Raw genomic sequence first — 23152 nt, 5'->3', positions numbered from 1 at the left:
TGGGACTAAAAACAATATGGAGGATATATAAGGCAAGCAAAAAGTAGACCCTCAGCGTGCTCTTTTCGAAGGTTACCCAGCAGAAGTAAGCCGAGTAGGTACGTTTAAAAATGTGTGAATTTAACAGTTAAGTCCAAGAGACAAGTAATGAGAATTTCAAATTAATATATAAAGATTTAGTACCGTTTAGATTTATAAGTTTTAATTAGGTTTTAATTAAATTTGTGTTTTTAACAGGGACCCCTCCTGACGAAGGACCCGAAACTCGAGTCGGGGGGCCGGGCTTAAGTTCAATTTTAACAAGCACGGATGATGATAGCAAGCACTATTAGCACAAGCACTTTAAGAATTAAGCACTTTAATCTCACCGCAGCTGGAAATTAAGGAGAATGAGGCCAAGCCTATTGAAGTAGTCATCAAGATAAGTGTATTTTGATTATTTACAAGTATACACAATAAGACTCATTGAGATATATAAATGAAGGAGGCTGGCAAAGGGACAAGAGAAGTGTTATGATGGTCCCAAAGTACCCCAGTTCGGTGAGACCACAGAATTCACGGGTATCGGTCTGAACACTTCACTATTAATATTATAATTATATTTATTTGTATTTATTCATAAGAGCTGTGATAATAATAAGTAGTGATACAATAATCATCACAGAATAATATTGTATATCTCCCCAGTAGTTGGTAAATTAAGATGCAGCAGCACATAAACAGTCAGTTTTGCTGAATATTGGCTCTACTTGCACAACATACTATAAATATGGATGGTGAAGGGGTGGTTTGGAGTGGACACAGGCCATATTCAGTGCCAGTGCCTGCAAAGGCTGTCCTATTTTTCTCTGTTTAGCTATACAGATGCTGGCACTTAATATCAGCCGATGCCCACATAATGTCAAAGTCAACAATCCAATCCTCCCTCATTTTTATTCTCCCCAATCCTTCCACTCTGTTCCTTAGCACCTTGTACCCAGGGCAGGATTAAAGGATAGGCAAAGTAGGCATGTGCCTTGGTCCCAAAGGGTTCAGGAGGACTTGATGTTCTGATCCGATGATGTCATCACGAGTAGCCACGTCGATGTCCCACTCTTGCAGCAATGTGTTGGAAGTGGACGTTGTCAGTATTCCTCGTTTATTGTTTTCTCGAGACTTGCAGCATATCAAAGAAGCCCGACTGGCGGCTGCCCTTGAAAGGAAGAGGTGGACTCTGTGCTTCAGAGTCTTCTGCTGTGCACTGCCGGTGGCAAGGCAGAATGGAAGGGTGCATGTTGCAGATTAAGCCCAGGAGAAAGGAGGAGTAACAGGAGTCACTGCTGCTTGGGCCTTCATATTTGACTGAGCCACATGGGAGTGACCCAATCAGAAAAGAGTTGCTTGCTCTAGGCCAGGGCCAAGGAATAGCAGGTATGAAATGGACAAAGGGACTAACTTTGGAGCAAACAAAAGTGAGCTGAAGAGTAGTTTGAGAGTTTGAGTTTGGGTAGGGGGGAGGGTGACCTTGAATCTTGGAAGGAGAAAGGAGTTGACCTGGGGTGGGGGTTAGGGGCTGGCTAGAGTGATTTGAGGGGGTACTAAGTCTGGGGTGGGCACAACATGAAATGGAGGGGGGGATACTAAGCCTTTGGAGTGGCAAGAATAATCTCAAGAGGGAAAATTAAGCTGGAGGGATTGAGGGAACTAAATAAAAGCCATGAAATCCAGAGGATCTGGCTTTTAACTAGTCATTGCAAGTAGCATCTTCCCCAAACTTAACAGGCTTAAAAAGACCTTAGCACATAGGCAATCCACACAGCACCAACGTGCTTTAACAGTTGACCTAAAAAATGCCAGCATATGGTGAAAAGTCATTAGCTGCATCAGCTGTGATGTGGAAAATGAAGAGCTTTTTTCCCAGTAAGATGGGCAAGGATTATGCCCTGAGAAGTCTGACTACATGTCACTCAAAGGGGATGATATATCTGATATAGTGTCTTTGTGGGCTAAATTATGTGAGTCAAACATTGAGGGCTTTGAAAAGAAAATTAACTGGCCATCGTTCATGTTTAAGGACATGTAGGCTTGAAGCCTCATTGGTGAAACATTGTTTGCAGCTCTTGCATTCTTTTACATATAAACATAGTAAATGAAGGCAGATAAAGACCCGAATGGTCCATCCAGTCTGCCCAACCTGATTCAATTTAATTTTTTTAATTTTTCCTTCTTAACTATTTCTGGACATGAATCCAAAGCTCTACCTGGTATTGTGCTTGGGTTCCAACTGCCGAAATCTCCGTTAAAACCTACTCCAGCCCATCTAAACCCTCCCAGCCATTGAAGCCCTCTCCAGCCCATCCTCCCCCAAATGGCCATATAAAGACCATGCAAGTCTGCCCAGTACTGCCTTGAACAATATATAATGTATAATGTATTCAAAATTAATTTTCCTATGAACTGTTTTCCTACCTTCTTCTACTCTATTATAACCTAACTAATTTATTTTTCTCAAGTACTTTAGCAAGAATGTGAGCCTTTGGGACAGTCAGGGAACTCTAAGTACTCTATCTTCATCTTAAATAATCTTACTTATTGCATTTCTTCTGTTTCTATTGTAAACCGCTTAGAACTTCACGGTACAGCGGTATATAAGAAATAAAATTATTATTATTATTATTACTGGCCTTAGTTCAATATTTAATATTATTTTCTGATTCTAGATCTTCTGTGTTCATCCCACGCTTCTTTGAACTTAGTCACCGTTTTCCTCGTCACTACCTCTCTCGGGAGTGTATTCCAGGCATCCCCCACCCTCTCCGTAAAGTAGAATTTCCTAACATTGCTCTTGAATCTACCACCCCTCAACCTCAAATTATGTCCTCTGGTTTTACCATTTTCCTTTCTCTGGAAAAGATTTTGTTCTACATTAATACCCTTCAAGTATTTGAACGTCTGAATCATATCTCCCCTGTCCCACCTTTCCTCTAGGGCAGGGCTGTCCAACCTTTTGACTTCCCTGGGTCGCATCAGCTGAAAAAAATGTTTCTGGGGCTGCACAAATGCACAAACGCTGCAGAAAGACAGAGGAGGGAGCTGCAAGATGGTAAACACCTGGGGGCAGCAGAGGAAAACACTACATCGCCCTCGACCAGGGCCGCACAAAATACTTCACGGGGCCGCAGGTTGGATACCCCTGCTCTAGGGTATACATATTCAGGGCTTCCAGTCTCTCCTCATACATCTTCTGGTGCAAGCCTCCTATCATTTTTGGCACCCTCCTCTGGACCACTTCATGTCTTCTTACGTCCTTCGCCAGATATGGTCTCCAAAACTGAACACAATACTCTAAGTGGGGCCTCACCAATGACCTGTACAGGGACATCAACACCTTCTTCCTTCTACTGGCTACGCCTCTCTTTATACAGCCCAGCTTCCTTCTGGCAGCAGCCACTGCCTTGTCACACTGTTTTTTCGCCTTTAGATCTTCGGACACTATCTCCCCAAGGTCCCTCTCTCCGTCCGTGCATATCAGCTTCTCACCTCCCAGCATATACGGTTCCTTCCGATTATTAATCCCCAAATGCATTACTCTGCATTTCTTTGCATTGAATTTTAGTTGCCAGGCATTAGACCATTCCTCTAACTTTTGCAGATCCTTTTTCATATTTTCCACTCCCTCTTCGGTGTCTACTCTGTTACAAATCTTGGTATCATCTGCAAAAAGGCACACTTTTCCTTCTAACTCTTCAGCAATGTCACTCACAAACATATTGAACAGGATCAGCCCCAGCACTGAACCCTGAGGAGCTCCACTACTCACCTTTCCTTCCTCCGAGCGACTTCCATTAACCACCACCCTCTGGCGTCTGTCTGACAACCAGTTTCTAACCCAGTTCACCACTTTGGGTCCTAACTTCAGCCCTTCAAGTTTGTTCAACAGCCTCCTATGAGGAACCGTATTAAAGGCTTTGCTGAAATCTAAGTAAATTACATCTAGCATATGTCCTCGATCCAGCTCTCCGGTCACCCAATCAAAAAATTCATTCAGGTTCATTTGGCACGATTTACCTTTTGTAAAGCCATGTTGCCTCGGATCCTGTAACCCATTAGATTCAAGGAAGTACACTATCCTTTCTTTCAGCAACACTTCCATTATTTTTCCAACAACCGAAGTGAGGTTCACCAGCCTGTAGTTTCCTACTTCATCCCTGTAACCACTTTTGTGAATAGGGACCACATCCGCTCTCCTCCAGTCCCCGGGAACCACTCCCATCTCCAGAGATTTGTTGAACAAGTCTTTAATAGGACCTGCCAGGACCTCTCTGAGCTCCTTCAGTTTTTCAAGTTACTCATAAACACTCTCCTCTGTAAATGGAACAGAATCTACTCCATTTTCTCATGTAACTTTTGAGATTCTTTGTTGTATTGCATTGCTACAATTACAATCTATCACTTATATAGTGCTGAAAGGCATACGTAGCGCTGTACATTTGACATTTAAAAGATAGTCCCTGCTCATAGAGCTTACAATATAACTTGGACAGACAGACATGACATATAGGGATGGGAATGCAGAACCCAAGGTGAGAGGAGTTAGGAGTTGAAGAGGTGAGCTTTTAAATGGGTCTTGAAAACAGCCAGAGATGGAGCCTGCCGTAGGGATTCGGGCAGCTTGTTCCAAGCATATGGCGTAGCAAGGTAGAAGAGACTGAGTCTGGAGTTGGCAGAGAAAGAGAAGGGCACAGAAAGGAGAGGCTTACCAGCTGAACAGAGCTTGGGGGGGGGGGAGGGGGGATAAGTGAAAAGAGACAATGAGGGGCAGCTGAGTGAATGCCTATGTAGGTCAGTAAGAGGAGTTTTAATTGTATTCAGCAATGGATGGGAAGCCAATAAAGTGACTTTAAGAGAGGGATAATGTGACTGTAGTGGCTCTCATGGAATATGAGTCGTGCAGCCGAATTCTGGACGGATTGGAAGGGAGCAAGATGGCTAAGCGGAAGGCCTGAGAATAGTGAATTGCAGTAGCCTAAGCGCGAGGTAATGAGAGCGTGCTCAGATAGGAAGGATCAGATTTTGGTAATATTATAGAGGAAGAAGTGGCAGGTTTTAGCGATATGTTGTATCTGGGCAGTGAAGGAGAGAGAGGAGTCAAAGATGACCCCGAGATTATGAGCAGATAAAACAAAAAGGATGAAAGTGTTGTCCACAGAGACAGAGAACGAGGAAAGCTGGGAGGTGGGTTTACGTGGGAAGATGAGCAGCTCCGTTTTAGCCATATTCAATTTTAGATGGTGTGAGACATCCAGGTGGTAATGTCGGACAGGTAGGCTGGTCTGGGTTTCAGTAGGGATATTTGGCTCAGAGAGGTAGATTTGGGGATCATCAGTATAGAGGTAATACTGGAAGCCGTGGGAGGAGATCAGAGCTCCATGTGAGTAAGTGTAGATTGAGAAATGGAGTGGTCTCAGGACAGAGCCTTGAGATACACCAATCGATAGCAGGAAGGCTGTAGAGGAGGCAACACCGTTTCATATAGAGATAGGAAGAAAACCAGGAGAGAGCAGAACCCTGCATTGGAACAGATATCACCCGGGGCTCGTAGGGGCAATTTTAACCAATTGTTAAGGCAGCGAGAGTAGAAATTGATATTCTCATTTAACATGGTGGAACTGAATGGTCTGAATTCCTGCATTGAATGGGCAGCATTTTTTTTTGAAGTGTGACCACTGATGACGTTTTTGGGATGACCCCTTTTTTGATCAGTGCCAGTAAAGAAGAGGTGTGGCTTGGCTTCAGTTTATATTGAGGAAATAATTTTGTTTGTGTTACTCTTTCTTCACATGCTATTGATCAGGAATTCAATTTCCCCTGATGTACCTAATGCAAACAGGGACTCCCTGTTTGGTAGTTTCAGTAATGGAACATGGATTGCTGTATAGGAGCTGATTGTGATCTTATGAAGAATTTTGAAAGGAAGATATAGAGATCAGCGTCGAGTTAAGTGATTGAAGTTACATTACCTTTTTGGATATTTTGGCCATTTCCTGTATATTAGACAGTGACTTTTCTCCCTGGATTTGAGCTACAGGTTGTCTACTGTTTTTCAGTTTTTGTAAGTGGAGGGTTTTTTTCTTAAACCTATGATGGCATTTTTGAGGTCAGCTGTTAATGCTCGTTAGTGCTGTGTGGGTTGCCTAATTTTCTCCATTTGGATTGTTTGTTAAGCCCATTCAGATTGGGGTGTCTTCTACTAACAATTAGAAGCTGTGGTATGTGATCTTATAGTTGAAACTTCTGTCTCAAGTGGATGTGTAGTCGGCATACATGTTTTTAACTAGTCAGCCATGTCCTTGAATCCTCTCCTCCGCTGCCTTTCAAAGGCTCTGCTCTGCCCTAGCCAATTCTTATTTATTGTATTTTGTTTTGAATTGTTTTTTCCTTTTAAATTGTACTCTCCACTCTATGACTTGTACTTATTTGTTGTAAACTGCCTAGAACCATTTTTGGTCAGGCGGTATATAAAAATAAAATTATTTTTATTATCTTCATCTCTGCTGCCTTGCCTCAAAAAGTAGGGCTTTTTTTTCTTCAAAGTAAAGTTGGTTCTGGAGTTCTTCTCTGGATCCAACTTTGTTAAGAATTTATCTGCCTCGGACTGTTCAGAGGCATGCTACAACAAGATCAGGAGGACACCTCCAGATCCATCTTTTATATGAAGAAAAAAATCCCAACATTTTAAAATAAAGATTAAAAAAAATCAAGTAGAAATAAGCAAGCAGGTATTAAATAATTGGAGGCAGGGTCAGGGATGGCCAGGGCAGAAGGTGGGACTAGAGGGTGCAGTGTACTTGTATACCTAGGGCCCACAAAAGAACTGATCTTGCCCTGCTTGTCCCAATCTACAATCTATTTAGCAGTTGACAGGGATAACTTGTGATCTTTACTATCTGTCTTCTTCCCTTAAAAACTCAGAATATTCAGATGTCTGAGTACTCAGAGAATTAATTATAATCACTCCCAGGTCCTCCACTTCAGTTTGCCCCCTGTTCTGATCCCTACTTCCCCTCCCCCCCTCCTCCAGACTCCTAAGCACACACATACATACACACACCGGGACTTACCCAGAGGTGGCACTTAATGGGATGGGGCTGGAGTAATTAATTCCCTTTCCTCTCTGGTCTCATTGGCTCTTGATCTCAAAACTGCAGTGTTGATTGCTAGTGGTAGTCTTGTAGTACTACCACTAGGGGTCAGCCTTTCATAAAAGACGTGGAGGGGCATAATAAAAAAAAACGTCTAAGTTCCTTTTTGGCCTAAGTCCTTAAACGTTCAAAGCAGAAGCAGGGAAAGTGTCCATTACCAAAACAAACGTCCTTGTTTTGATTATGGCCTGCCTCTACTAAACGTCCAGATCACCACTATGTCTAAAAGTACACCCCCATGACGTCTACACTTTTTGGCCATAATGAACCAAAAAAACGCCTAAGTCCCAAACGTCCAACAGAAGGGCTTTTAGGTGAAGGAGGAGCCAGTCCTTCGCCTAAAAGCTGGATTCTGTAACCTGTGTCTGTCAAAAACAACACCGGTTACAGAATCCCCCCCAACAACGATCCAGGCAGGAGGGTGCCAAAGCCCTCCTGCCATGTCGAACCGCGAACCCCCCCGACAACATAGGGGGAAGAGGGAGCCCAAGCCCTCTTGGCCCGGCGATTGTGACCCCCCGACTTGATCTGGCCAGGAGGGAGCCCAAGCCCTCCTGGCCCCGGCGACCCTCCGTCCAATTCAACGGGCCAGGAGAGAGCCCAAGCTCTCCTGGCCCCGGTGACCCCCCTCCAATTCAACGGGCCAGAAGAGAGCCCAAGCCCCCCTGGCCCCGGCGACCCCCTACCCCCCCACTACAATATGGGCTGGGTTGGCCCATGGCCTGAGGCCCCACCCACAGGAGAGGCCTAAGGCTCCCGGGCCTATTCTGATTGGCCAAGGTGCCTCAGGCCCCATCTGTTGGCGGTGTTTCTTCCGCCTGGGCCAATCTGGCCCCATTCTGGACCTGGCTGGCCTGCCGGACAGGCGGGCTTGGCACCCATCCGTCTGGCCAACGTACAGGTAAGGGGAAGGGGTGGGGGTGGGAGGGTCGTGGAGTCAGCTGGGGGGGTCGCGGGTTGGTGGGGGGGTCCGTCGTTGGGGGGAGAGGGGTTGTGTCGAGGGCAGGAGGGCCTGGGATCCCTCCTGCCTATATTGTAGTGGGGGGTGGGGGGTAGGGGGTCGCCGGGGCCAGGGGGGCTTGGGCTCCCTCCTGGCCCAATCCAGTAGGGGGGGGGTCGCCGGGGCCAGGAGAGCTTGGGCTCTCTCCTGGCCCGTTGAATTGTAGGGGGGGTCGCTGGGGCAAGGAGGGCTTGGGCTCCCTCTTGCCCCGATGTTGTATGTGTGTGTGGGGGATGATGCATCGCGGCAGGAGATGCCTCATCTCCCCTACTGTGATGCCATCACTCCTCTACCCAAGCTACCGTGACCCGCGGCAGGAGAGATAGGGCATCTCTCCTGCCGCAGGTCACGGCAGTTTGGGTAGAGGAGTGATGTCATCGCGGTAGGGGAGATGAGGCATTTCTCCTGCTGCGATGCTTGCGGTGGGTAGGTTGCCGGGCCGCTGAACTGATGGCACCAGTGGCCATCAGCTCAGTGTCCCCTTTTTCGGCACTTAGACCTGGTTTGACTTCGTCTAAGTCAAAAAGGTCTAAGTGCCAACTAGGCAACCTGTAAATGTTTTGGTTATACCTGTTGTACACCTAGGTGTAGGAAGGCCCACCTCCCTCCCACTGCCTGCCCTTTCCCCTCCTCTAAACACACCTCTTTTCTCTCTGTGCATCTAGAGGCAGGGGAAAGGCCTAAGCTGTTTTTAGATACGTCTAAAAACCAGCTTTGGTCATGGGTACTTGGACGATCAGGCTTTTTGATCGTCCAAGTAGCCATTTAGGACACTTTTTAGACGTTTTTTAAAAAATTATGAACCCCATACTGTATCAACCCATATGGAATGCAGACTCCTAGCAATAGTATCATAAGACTATTGCTAGAGATCAGTGCCACCATTTGTGACCTAGAGCTGACAGGGTAGGAGTAGTTCCTGCCTTATCTTATTAAAATCTAGGGATTTACCCCCAAGTAAATCCCAAGGGTGCCTAGGAGTTTGGGGAGTGAGAAAGATCAAGGGGATTGGAAAGTGGGGATAAAAGTGAAGGATTAGAAGTAGGGGTGAACCAGAAGTAGAGGACATAAAGGCAATTGCAAACAGGGGGATTGGAACAGGGTTGGGAGACTAGCATAGCTATGTGGATCTTATCTTTCTTATGCAGATCCCAACTGAATACTGGCTCACATAAGTTCCAACAGCTAGGACATGCCTAGATAGACCTGCATATTCAATGTTGAAACCTGGACATGGTTAGCATGACCACAGTCAGCTGAATATGGACCAAATTATTTTAACAGTTTTCTTTTCTTGAGGTAATGTATAATCTCAACTTCTGTAAACATTTAATTTTGTGTGTATTTTTAAAGGCATTTGATCATATCCTTTCTGCAATTGAAGACATTTCTGGACAAATAGGGCACAATACTATGAGGGATAAGTAAGTATTTATGTTTTTTGCTTTGTTTTTTTGTTAAAAATGGATATTCAAGTTTCCTTGTTTCTGCTGTGGGAAAAAGAAGTGAGGCCTCTGTCACTAGAGATTTGCATTTTTTATTATTACTTTCCCTTTTTCTTTTTGTCTTCTTAATTTTTTGTTGCTATTTTATTTATCCAAAAGAGAATAGAAGAAAAATAAATCAAATAGTATTGGTTTAGAATCCCATCCAGCTAACCAGCCCAGCAAAAATAGCACCAGAAGGGCATGAACTGGGGATTGCTTTTGCCCCTGCTTCTTGTATCTTCTTTCACTGATTGAACCAACTTTTGCTGTTTGTCCAGCCCTTCTTTATTGTAAACCGCCTCAAACTACTACGGCTTTGGCAGTATATAAGAAATAAATAATAATTATTATTATTATTAATGGTTCCAGTTGGCTTGAGGCAAGAGCCGTTTTGAACATTTCTCATATGACCACTGTATTGAAAATATTAAACATAGGTCCTTTCAGGTCAGCTGACACTATTAGAAAATGAGCATTGGAGGAGCAGGAAAAACTGAGAATCTCTCCTGCTCTTTAAAGAATTTCAGACAGGAGAAGTGCTCAAGAAAGTTTTGGAGGTACATTACTTTATTTATGTTTTATTTTTTTTCCTGGGGCAGTTTTGAAATTGGAAAGAATATAAATTAATTAAATATTTTGTTTAGTTTTATAGACAAATTGAAATTAAATCTGACATTTGATTAACATTTTTCTTTGTTTAAAAGAAAATCACACCCCTATATTGGATTACTTCTTCCATTGCTCAAAAATTTCAGGGATCCTTTTAATGAAAAACATTAAGCAGTTAATGCAGGATTAAGTGCATGCTATTAGCACACCACTGCTCTTAACAGTTAACACAGTGGCTTGATATTTAGCACAGGCTGATTCCTGCATTAATTCCATAGTATAAAATAGGCAATGAATGGGCTTGGATGCCACCTAGTGATTAATGTGATTAATGCATGGTATTGTGTATCCATATTACTTGTAATGTACTTAGAAGTTAATTCTATAAAGCAAGTGCTACATTTACGTTCAGGTTATAAGTGTACATATTTAGAATGCAAACGTTATATGTATGTACGTATGCACATGTGTCTATGTGTACCAAATATGCATCTAAGCGCTAGTCTATAAATACTTGCATATTTCACATAGTACATATTTGAAAAAAGTACGCACACATGGGCAGAGTCAGCATGGAGTATGGGTAGAACTACATGTATACATCTATCTCCAGTGTACCATCATGTAGCTATAACCTGAATGTAAACCACTTAGGATATAAGTGTTATATAAATAAATAAATATAATTTGTATTATTTTTTCCAGTGTGCAACACTTGTCTACATTACATTTTATTTACTATTTACCTGGGCTTTCAGTCTTGTAAGGTCCTTCTGCAATTTCTCACAGTTCCCATGAAGTTTAATGCCTTTGAATAATTTTGTCAGCTACATATTTGACCACCTCACTCATTGTTCCCATTTATATCATTTATAAATAGATTGAAAATCCCCGATCCCAGTAAAAGAACCCTATAGCACTCCATTTTTCACACTCTTCCACTCTTATGTTCGTCTATCTTTTAACCAGTTCACAATCCACGGGATCCAGTGCTTGTTTCTTCCTAATTTTTTCATTTGATCCTTTTTCCATTTTATAAAAGATGTTATTTTGATTCTACTAGCCACTTTCACCTCAGATTTCTATATCTGCAGCAGCCAGCAGCCATCTTTGTGTCTTTCCTGTCTCTGCCGCCGCTTTGCGGCGGCACGCCGGACTCCGCCCCCAGCAGGTTAGCCTATGATATTTCTACCCAGACTCTTTGCGGCGCACGCCACAAGCTCCAGCACTTCTGCACTATTTTAAGGCACTTCTGTTATAATTTTAAGTTGTTTTATTTATTTTTAACAGTACTATTTACGGTACCTGCTTGTGATTTTATTTTGTAGCCATCTTTGTGTCTTCCCTGTCTCTGCCGCCACAAAGCGGCGTCGCGCCGGACTCCACCCCCAGCAGGTTAGCAGACCCTGCTCCTTAGTGCGCTCCTTCGTGCGCAAACTGAGGGCGCCACCCAGTGGCGTACTAAGGGGGGGGCGGGAGGGGCAGTCCGCCCCGGGTGCCAGCCATGAGGGGGTGTTCCCGGCCTTGCCATTAATTCCCCCCCACCCCCGAAGGACCGCTCGCCCCACTGACCTTCCTGCACCACCTGTGAAGCAGCCCGCAGCAGGATCGCGACTTCAGCGATACCTGAGCTGCTTGGGCGCTGCTTCCTGCGCCGCGGTCCCGCCCCTCCTCTGACGTCAGAGGAGGGGCGGGAATGCGGCGCAGGAAGCAGCGCCTAAGCAGCGCAGAGATCGCTGACATCGGATCCTGCTACGGCTGCTTCATAGGTGGTGCAGGAAGGTCAGTGGGGCGAGCGGTCCTTCGGGGGTGGGGGGGGGACTGAACGGCAAGGCCGGGAGCATAGGTAGTGCTGCTTCATATTGGTGCGGGGAGGCCAGGGGCGAGCGGTCCTTCGGGGTGGGGCGGGCGGGCAGGCAGGCAGGCTTTCAAGAAGGAGGGGGGTGACAGACAGGCAGGAAGGCCTTCAAGGGGGGACAGGCCTTCAAGGGGGGGGACAGGCAGGCCTTCAAGGGGGGGACAGGCCTTTGGGGGGGTGTGCAGACCTTCAAGGGGGAGGGACAGGCCTTCAAGGGGGGGCAGGCAGGCCTTCAAGGGGGGGACAGGTCTACAAGGGGGTGGGACAAGCCTACAAGGGGGTGGGACAGGCCTTCAAGGGGGGAACAGGCCTTGGGGGGGTGCAGGCCTTCGGGGGGGGTGCAGGCCTTCAAGGGGGGGGACAGGCCTTCAAGGGGGGGACAGGCCTACAAGGGGGGTCAGGCCTACAAGGAGGTGGGACAGGCCTTCAAGGGGGGTGCAGGCCTTCGGGGGGGTTCAGGCCTTCGGGGGGGTGCAGACCTTCAAGGGGGGGCAGGCCTTCAAGGGGGGACAGGCCTTCGGGGGGGTGCAGGCCTTCGGGGGGGTGCAGACCTTCAAGGGGGGGGGACAGGCCTTCAAGGGGGGGACAGGAAGGCAGGCCTACAAGGGGGGGACAGGCCTACAAGGGGGGAGGACAGGCCTTCGGGGGGGTGCAGGCCTTCGGGGGGTGCAGACCTTCAAGGGGGGGGACAGGCCTTCAAGGGGGGGACAGGCAGGCAGGCCTTCAAGGGGGGGACAGGCCTACAAGGGGGGGGACAGGCCTTCAAGGAGGTGGGACAGGCCTTCAAGGGGGGTGCAGGCCTTCAAGGGGGGACAGGCAGACCTTTAAGGGGGGACAGGCCTTTGGGGAGACCCTGGTTTAGAAGTACACGGAGGGAAGGGGGTGTTCAAAGAGACGTGCATATGCCAAACTTTGGGGGGGAGGAAGAAATAATGGGTCTGAAAATAGAGGAGAGGGAGAGAGATGATGGACCATGGGATTTAGTTAGGGAAGGAACAGAAAGGGAGAGAAATTGGACACAAGGGATGGTGTGGAGGAGGGATAGAGATACTGGATAGGAGGGTAATTGGGAAAAGAAAGGGAGAGATGGTGGACTCGGGTGGTGGGGAAGGAGGGAGAGATGCCGGATGAAAGGGTAGTTAAGAAAAGGTGGATCTGTGGAGGGAGATGAAAAAAAGGAAAGATACCAGACTTCCTGGGGAGGGAAGGGAAATTGAAAGGGAGGACAGAGTTGGCAGATGGATGGTTAGCATGCAGAAAGAAGAAAGAAGGAGACCCCAAGTTATCAGAAGAAAACCAGAGCCTTGGACCAACAAGATTTGAAATATAACCAGACAACAAAAGGTAGAAAAATTAATTTTATTTTCTGTTTTGTGATTATAATATGTCAGATTTGAAATGTGTATCCTGCCAGAGCTGGTGTTGGACTGCAAACGTGAGCTAGGATTTAACAGAGAGGAAAAGTCCTTTTTGTTTCTTTATTTTATTTACACCACAGCGCCAGTGTGATTAGGAGAAGCCAAAGGGGGTAAAAAAGCTATAAAACCCACCAGGAGTTTTGAAAAAAATCACCCAACTGGGCAGGAAAATCGAATTGAAAAATCAATTCAATAGGCTGAATCAAATCAAAATTTTTTTTCCTGAATCTGGCAGCATTAGTTTGCGCTACTGTCTTAGACTTTAGGACCTGGGATTGGGGAGAGATGGCATCCTCAGTACTTTATAATGCAAGTGAAACGAGGATTTGGTCAGACTTTTGAAGGGTCTGCAGAAAAAAAATATTGTATAGACCGGGGACATGAGACAGCAGGAAATGGGAACTTTTCTTCCTTCTATTTTTGTGAATGGAATGGCTGAGGATGTTAGAGAGTTCAGTTAAAATATGTGCTTTATAAGAAAATATAATAATGTGTTTTATAAAGTTTATAGCATAGCTGGCCTACCCAGTGAGGTGTTCCTAGTGGTGGTGGTGGCAGCGTGTCAATGTGTTGAGAGGAAGAGGTGGTCTGGGAAATTCTGCTGTGCAAACTCCGGGCCCATTTCCACCCCCCAGTTAGTCCACTCCACTCAACTGGTTCACACACTGAGTGGGTCTTTGGGTGTTGTTTTGGGATCTCTTCCAGTGGTTTATCAGTATCTCCTTCTGGTCCAAGGAAGGAAACTTTGTTATCCTTAGCATTGACCTACAGAATATGTTTGTAACAGCGCTGCTTGTGTGGCATTAGGCTATGTAGTGATCGAAAGAAAAAAACAGACCTTTGCACATTTTTGCACTATATGGTGGGTGTATGAGGAAATTCACATTTCCTGCACAGCTAAGTCCATGTGAATTTACCTTGTGCTGTATTTGACATCTAGCAAGGTCTCTGTTTGAAAGGAAAGATCTAAACTTAAAAATGAAGTGGCCAGAAGTTATGGTAAAAGCAGATAGTGTAGCTGGTTTTAAGAAAGATTTGGACAAATTCCTGGAGGAAAAGTCCATAATCTGTTATTAAGACATGGGGGAAGTGTCTGCTTGCCCTGGATCGGTAGCATGGAATGTTGCTACTCTTTGGGTTTTGACCAGGTATTAGTGTCCTGGATTGGCTACCATGAGAATGGGCTACTGGGCATGATGGACCATTGGTCTGACCTAGTTAGGCTATTCTTATGTTATGTTCTCATCTGTAGGGGCCTTTGTTTGCACTTCTTATTTTAATGTATTTTTTTTCTGGGAACTTATCAGTGTTTTTTATAATGGGAACAAAAATGGAAGAGAATTAATGTGTGTGGGATGAGGGGGTAACTAATTTCTTCAGCTAAATAATTCAATCCACCTCAACCAGACATAGGAGAACTCACGCACCATTCACACACCCTCCAACCAAAAACGTCAAAAGAAAAAAACTGTTCGACAACCTCCTAGCCAATCGAGCTGCAACACTCGATCCCCAACTCTACAACCTATTGATCTCGACCACAGACTACAAAACCATCAAAAAAGAAATAAAAACCCTTCTATTCAAAAAACACATAAAACCGAACTAACACAATCAGAACTGTCCCAAGCATCACCTGCAACTACTCTATATGTACTTCTGATGTCATGACAATTCAGACATAATTTATGTTATGTTATGTTTGGAATATAAGAAAATTTTCACTGCCTGTTTCTATTCTGACCATTTATTCCGTTTCATGGTCATTACAAAAAAATATTTTTTTACATGGGGGGGGGGGGGGGTGTCAAAAAATGATGGGCCCCGGGTGCCACATACCCTAGGTACGCCACTGTCGCCACCTTTTTCATACCCTTTCTTTATTTTTAACTAGCTGATGCCCCGGCGTTGCATGGGTATTTAATTATAGCAATAACACTGTAAATGGATTCAAATAAAGATACTTTATAGTGGTGAATGAAATTATTTTTTTACAGCTTAATAAAAAGTACAATATTCAAATTATAATGTGAAATATTTGACAAAATGAATACAATACAACTAACGCAAAACGTGATTATAAACAACATTTTTAGTTTCACCTCCTGGAGCAAGAACATATAAATTCTTGGGTGAACCCACCCTTGAGCAAGCAACATAGAGTTGTGGGCCGCGAGACCCCCAGAACATATCACCCCAGGTAGTGAGGGATCTGCATACCAAGTTTCGTTCAAGTCGGTCAAGCCGTTTTTGAATTACTGTGAGAATGGCAGCTTTTTACATTTTTTCCATTGACATGAATGGGTGAAATCTGATTTTCTGTTTGTAGCTCCGCCCATGTGTGCAGGTGGGCCGCGAGACCCCCAGAACATATCACCCCAGGTAGTGAGGGATCTGCATACCAAGTTTCGTTCAAATTGGTCAAGCCGTTTTTGAATTACTGTGAGAATGGCAGCTTTTTACATTTTTTCCATTGACATGAATGGGTGAAATCTGATTTTCTGTTTGTAGCTCCGCCCACGTGTGCAGGTGGGCCGCGAGACCCCCAGAACATATCACCCCAGGTAGTGAGGGATCTGCATACCAAGTTTCGTTCAAATCGGTCAAGTCGTTTTTGAATTACAGTGAGAATGGCAGCTTTTTACATTTTTTCCATTGACATGAATGGGTGAAATCTGATTTTATGTTTGTAGCTCCGCCCACGTGTGCAGGTGGGCCGCGAGACCCCCAGAACATATCATCCCAGGTAGTGAGGGATCTGCATACCAAGTTTCGTTCAAATCGGTAAAGCCGTTTTTGCGTGATCGCGGCACATACACACACACATACATACACACATAAATTACCTCCGATTTTATATACTGTATATAGATTTTTATTTGGTTTAATACTTTTTACCAATATTTCACTCCTTCTACACACATTAATATCAGAATCGTTTGTCATTTTTAGGTTCAATAACGTAAATGCCAATATGTCCTCAAATGGTTATAACATTCCAGTCCACTGGGGCCATCGTCCTCTTTTAAAAAGTAATGTTTCTCTCCGCCCAACTACAACATTGGAAATCCCTACCTTACCTAAATTTTCTAACTATATCTTAAACAGATCTTTACCTTCAAGTACTTCTAACTACAAATTCAATGATACAACTTTAAAAATAGGTTTAATTAACTCCAGATCAATCAAAAATAAATATCATCTTTTAAAAGATGCAATCCTATCCCAAGGTTTTCATATCCTCTGTATCATAGAAACTTGGCTTTCCGAAGGGGAGGAAGCATATTTATCTTATTGTTGCCCCCCAAACTACGAATATCGCTGGAATCACCGTCAAAATCGCAAGGGCGGTGGTCTAGCTATCATTTTTCAAAACAGTCTGATCAATTATTGCGACCAATCATTAGGTAATGTCTCTATCGAATACTTACACGTCAAAATAAAATCTAATCCTAACATTGATCTCTTACTACTTTATGCCCCTCCTCCTATAGGACAAAATAACATAACAACATTGCAAAATCTAATATTTGACCACTGTACAGCCTCTCCACATCCCCTGATCATGGGTGATTTTAACATACACTTCGAAGATCAATCTCAATTACAAAGGACATGTTAACTTTTATTAATACTGTAAACTTATCTACAATATTCACCAACCAACTCACGTAGCCAAAAATACTCTTGACATGATTCTTATACCCAAATCCCCCCCTTTTAATTATTCAGAACCATCATTTCATCCAGTACCATGGTCGGACCACTATCTTATCTCTTGCAATTTCAAATTCCAACAAATCATACCAAACCAATTACTAGTTAATCATAAAAAGATCTCATACAGAGACTTTTCAAAAATTGAATTACCCGATGTTACAGCTATTTTCAATTCTATCAGTACAACTTTTAGTTCTTCCACTTTCGATGAACAACTACTAATCTGGGAATCCTCATTAAGGGCTCTCGTAAATAACGAAGCTCCTTTAGTATCAAAAACAATTTCTTACCGCAAAACATTAAATCCTTGGTATACAGAAGAACTTTTGCTTTTAAAAAAACAACAAAGATCACTAGAAAGAAAATGGAGAAACAATAAATCGCTTAGAAACTTACAACAATACAAAGAACAGGCATCATTTTACAAGCAAAAAATCAATCAAGCTAAAAACAATTACTATAACAAAAAAATCATAGAAGCCAAAAATCCAGCAGTTTTATATTCACTAGTGAAATCAGTTTCTCCTATATTAAAAAAAGGTACTAATCAAAAAAGCACTCTTACAGCTCAAGAAATTGCGGATTATTTTTCAACCAAACTAAATGCAGTTCAGAATACATTCCAACAAAGTACATCTATCAAGTCCATAGATAATAACAATTCTTTATCTATTCCTACATCCAAATGCTCTAAATTTAAAATTCCAACAATAAACGACATAGAACTTATTTTGCATAGAATCAATTTAAAAAGCTCTCGAGAGGAAATAATACCACCATTTTATCTTAAAAAAATTTTCTCCTGTTTGGGACCCTTTATCCACTCTTTAGTGCAAAACAGTCTTCTCACTGCTTCTCTTCCCCATACCTGGAAAAAAATCTATCATTATCCCAATTTTGAAAGATTATAAAATTACTTCGGACAAAATTTCTAATTATCGCCCCATCGCAAATATCCCTTTTTTGGCAAAACGTACCGAGAGACTTGTGTTTGATCAAATTTCAGATTTCGTCGAATCTACTAACGTTCTCCATCCCCACCAAACTGGTTTTCGAAAATCCCATAGCACGGAGTATGCCATGATAGGTTTGACTAATAATATTCATTATTTCCTTGATCATCACAAATCCGTAATTTTAATCTCACTGGATCTAACTGCCGCCTTCGACACAATTGATCATGACCTATTAATCGATCGTCTGGAACCAATTGGGATCAAAGACCAAGTTCTAACATGGTTCATTTCATTTTTATCGAATCGCTCATCTATCGTCAGCTTCAATGACAGCAAGTTCAAAGTTTACTTTTCAAAATATGGTATTCCGCAAGGTTCAATGCTATCTCCCCTTCTTTTCAATATATTCCTTTCCCCACTTTTAAATATAGCACAATCACTAGGTTTCACAACATTTGCATACGCTGACGACATTCAACTCCTCCATCCATTAGATCCTGAAAACAAAGAAGACATTGCAACTATCAACAATAAACTTGTAATAATAAAAAACTGGCTCAACTCAAATAAATTGGCATTAAACCTCAAAAAAACGAAATCGATGTTTTTTTCTTGGAAAAGGGATATAGCATTATGCACTCTGATTTCCATCAACAACACCGAATTGGAATTGGTCACCACTATAAAAATTTTAGGCGTCTTCATTGATGATAAACTTACCTATCATGAACATGTTAGCAATATTGTTAAATCATGTTTTTATAAATTACGTTTAATTCGTTCACTTGCCAAATTCCTAGAGTCTAAATCTATTAATATTTTAATACATTCTTTGGTAATATCCAAAATAGATTATTGTAACTCCCTCCTTCTTAATATCACTCAAAAAGAAAAAAGAAGGCTGCAATTAATCCAAAATACTGCCGTGAAACTGATCTACAATGCAAAAAAATATGATCATGTTACCCCTCTGTTGATTAAATCCCATTGGCTTCCGGTAAGCCACCGCATTACTTTTAAATTACTGTTTTTAGTTTTTAAAGTCTTGAGTTATAATGAACCACAATTTATTAACAGGTGGTTAATCCCATACAGCACTTCACGATCTCTCCGCTCGACTTCTCACAATCTTCTCTCTGTTCCCTCAATGAAAGTTATAGGAATTAGACGGCACGACATGTTTTCAGTAATTGCCCCTCAATCATGGAACCTTCTACCTCAATACATTAGAGAATTAAAAGATTTAACTTTATTTAAAAAACCCTTAAAAACATATCTTTTTAAAGATGCATATGATTCCTAGCTTTCTAATTAACGATTTTTATTTAAGTAGCCAAAATTACCCCCCCCCTTTTTGTTCATTCCTTTTATGTTCTTCTTTCTCTCCTATCTAAACATTGTAACTTTCTCCCCACCTACCCACACAATTCTTGTAAGTTTTAACCCACAATATAAAAGTCATTTTGTATGTCAACACCAATATTTTATCTGTACATTTTATTATGTTGTACATCGCTTAGCAATTTAAATAAGCGATTCATTAAGAACAAATAAACTTGAAACTTGAAACTTACCAAATGTCTGGATAGACCCGGACATGTCCTCTTTTTAGAGGACTGTCTGGGTGTCTGGACGGTTTCCTGGACAGGTTTTGGACTCACTCTCTTCAGTCCAGCCCCCAACCCGGAGTTGGGTATGGCTTATGTGAGTCTTCTCTATCACCAGTACCTTCTCCAGTGCTGCAATTTAAAAATGCCTGCATTGTCTGATCCAGAGGGTACTGAATATATACAATCAGTAAAATAGGATTTAAACCATTGAAGAATGGTATTATTTAATTCAATTTCTTTGAGCCGCAGAAGTAAGATTGTATGATCAACAAGATCAAAAGCTGAACCACATGAACTATGTCTTTGTGATTGCCTCTAGATCCAACTCAGCCTTTTCCATCACAGCCTCTAGATCCAGAATCTTGTTTCCCATGCTTTGAGTATTGCCCCCTTTTCCCATTTGTATAGATGTATTTAGCGATTCACTTACCTGAGGGCTTATACTCACCTGGGGGCTTTGATCACCCTGCCCCAACAATTCTGGTTTAAAGCCCTCTTCAGTAGGTTAGCCAGTTTGCTGCATATAACACTTCAAGTTTCAAGTTTATTTCAGTTCAATAAAATTAAAATTTGTTTAATCGCCCTATCATATATTCAAGGCGATGTACAGTTCTAAAAATAATTTCTAACAATACACAGGGGAACAAAGAGTTCATATAGCAAATACATGACTTTCAAAACAGACGTGACTATTGGGTAAATAGGATAGAAATACAATAATTGGAGGCAGATGCAACTATCAAGGAGAATTACAAGAGGAGGGATTTTTGTTTTATTTTTTTATTTGTTTATGTTTGTTTAAAAAAAAAAAAAAAGGATTTTACTTCCCTTCTTTGATAGATGCATACCATCCCTGCTCAGTAGCCCTTAGAAATTCATCCCAAACGCTCTCAATGACACCATCCGTGCAGCCACACATTCATATTCAGGATGTGAGCTTCTTTGTCATAGCATTTATCCTCAACAGGGAGGATCAAAAAGAATACCACCTGCATACCTGTCTGCTTCACCTTCTCTCCCAGAGCCATGAAGTCACTATTGATACATTCAGAGTGGCACCTAGCAGTATAATTAGTGCTAGCTGTCAATGGATCTAATGTTCCCTTCTTAAGGATTGGTCTCACACTGACCATTTAAGGACCTTTGGTACTATCCCTTTCTCAAAAGATTTATTAACAATCAGTGGCGTACTTAGCATGTGTGACACCCGGGGCCCATCATTTTTTTGCACCCCCCCCCATCTGTACGAAAAACATGATTTTTAGTAACAAGCCACACGTCACACATGAGTACCTAGGAAAAGACAGCATCTTACATACTGCAGTGAGAAGTACAACAGCAATACACCCATTGTAAAACTAAATAAGCCAGACTAGTACAGATCAATCCTGCAGTCAATCCTAACAGAAAACCATGTCTTTCGAACACACAGAACACAGAAAACACCTAGTATGGAATGTCATCACAAACTTACCCCTCACCCTTTTACAAAAATATAGTATGGATTTTAGCCACGGTGGTAACAGCTCTGACCCTCATAGAATTTTGAGCATCAGAGCTGCTACCACCACGGCTGGCGCTAAAAAACGCTCCACAGTTTTGTAAAAGGGGGGATAAAATAGAAATACATAGACAAAGGTTAAATTGAACCAGCATGAAGCTGGACTCTGTATACAATGTAATACCACAGAAACAGCGACACATGTCTCCTAAAGCAATAAATAAATAGAAAATTTTTGTTCTACCTTTGTCTTCTCTGGTTTCTGCTTTCCTCATCTTCTTGTTACTCTCTTCCTTCCATCCACTGTCTGCCATCTCTCTGCCCCTAAATGGCATTTTCTCTCCTTCTAATCCCCTTCCAGAAACTGTATGCCTCTCTCCTTTCACCCCCATTGGTCTGGTATCTGTCTCCTCTCCTTCCCCCCTGCTCTGGCATCTCTCTCTCTGCTCCCTTCCTCCTGTTCTTCCCTGTTCTTCCTTCTCAATTTATTTTCTGCCTCTGTCTAAATTCTTTTTTACTATTCAGTCCTCAATTTCCCTCTTTCACTGTGTCTATCTATAGCTTGCCACCTCTTTCCCTCACCCCTTCCAGTAACTAACTCTATCCTCTTCCCTCAATCCTGCATGTGCCCTTTTTTTATTTCTCCTCCCCACTTCCTTCCAGCATCTGCTCCCCCTTTCCCTCACACTTCCATTCAGCAGTTGTCCTTCCTCTCCCCACACTTCCATTCAGTGTCTATTTCCTTCTCTCTACCCTTTCCATCTACTGTTCACCCTATATCTCGCCCCTTCCATTCACTGCCGTCTGTGCTCTTTCTATCCAGTGTGCACCCTCTCTCTCTTCCATATGGCATCTTCCCTCTTTCTATGCTCCTTCCATAAACTATCTATCCCGTGCCCCTTCTCTCCTTTGTACATGATTGATTTCAACTCTGTCACCTCTCCGTTTTTCTCTCTCTGTCACCACCCCCTCCCCTATGCTCTGGCATCTCTCTCTTCTCCTTTCTTTCCTTCCCACCTCACAGTCTGGTATCATCCCTTCCCTGATTCCCGGTATCTCTCTCCTTTCCTTTTCTTCCATCTCTCCCTCCCGCTCCATGCTCTGACATCTCCTCCTTTCTTTCCCCTTTCCTTTTCCCTTGATCTGGCATATCTTCCTCCTTCCCTCCATGCTCTGGCGTCTCTTCTTCCCTCCAAGCCCTGGCATCTCCTTTCATTCCCTCCAGTTGGGTACAGCAACACTCTCCCCAATTCTCTCCCCCTCTGATCCCTTTCCTCCTTCTGTCACCCAAGGCCTGGTGTCCTGAACTTCATCGGGCAGCAGCAGCATTCACAATTCACTGCTGTTGCCGGCTTCAGGCCTTCCTCTCTGTCGGGTCCTGTCTTCATGAAAACAGGAAGTAGACAGGACCCAGCAGAGAGGAAGGCCTGAAGCGCAACAGCAGCGAATTGTAAAAGCTGCTGTGCCCGAAGGTAATGGCGCCAGGCCTTGGAGCACCGAGGCAGACCGCTTCTCCCCCCCTCCCAGCCGAACCCCCGCTGACCCTCCTATCTCTCCCCCCCCAAATGAACCTTTCCGACCCTCCCAGCGAGAGCAGCAAACCTCCCTCCAGTAGTGTTGGCTGCATCGCGTCTTTCTCTTGCTGGTGAAGCGTCACCGATGACATCATCAGTGATGTGGCAGAGGGAGGAGAAAGCTGTGAAGCAGCCGACATTACTGGAGGGAGGTTTGCTGCTCTCGCTGGGAGGGTGGGAGCATGATAGGGACCGGGCCGGCTGTGCACCCCCCCCTAAGGCTGCACCCTGGGCAGAC

General features: G+C 43.4%; 1 protein-coding gene across 2 annotated transcripts in view; it reads left to right on the top strand.

Annotated features, from left to right (window-relative positions):
* The window catches only part of SLC9A3 (solute carrier family 9 member A3), a 246405-nt gene that overhangs the window by 142095 nt on the left and 81158 nt on the right, over positions 1 to 23152 (top strand). For both annotated transcript variants that reach the window (XM_033933345.1, XM_033933346.1), the window contains one exon: positions 9535 to 9605. In XM_033933345.1, the coding sequence (XP_033789236.1) occupies positions 9535 to 9605 (71 nt within the window). The remainder of the gene's footprint in view (positions 1 to 9534; positions 9606 to 23152) is intronic.

The sequence above is a fragment of the Geotrypetes seraphini genome, chromosome 2 (genome assembly GCF_902459505.1).
Source record: "Geotrypetes seraphini chromosome 2, aGeoSer1.1, whole genome shotgun sequence".
NCBI lineage: Eukaryota > Metazoa > Chordata > Amphibia > Gymnophiona > Dermophiidae > Geotrypetes > Geotrypetes seraphini.
The sequence above is the reverse complement of the archived record's forward strand: the minus strand, read 5'-3'. Positions and strand labels throughout refer to the sequence as shown.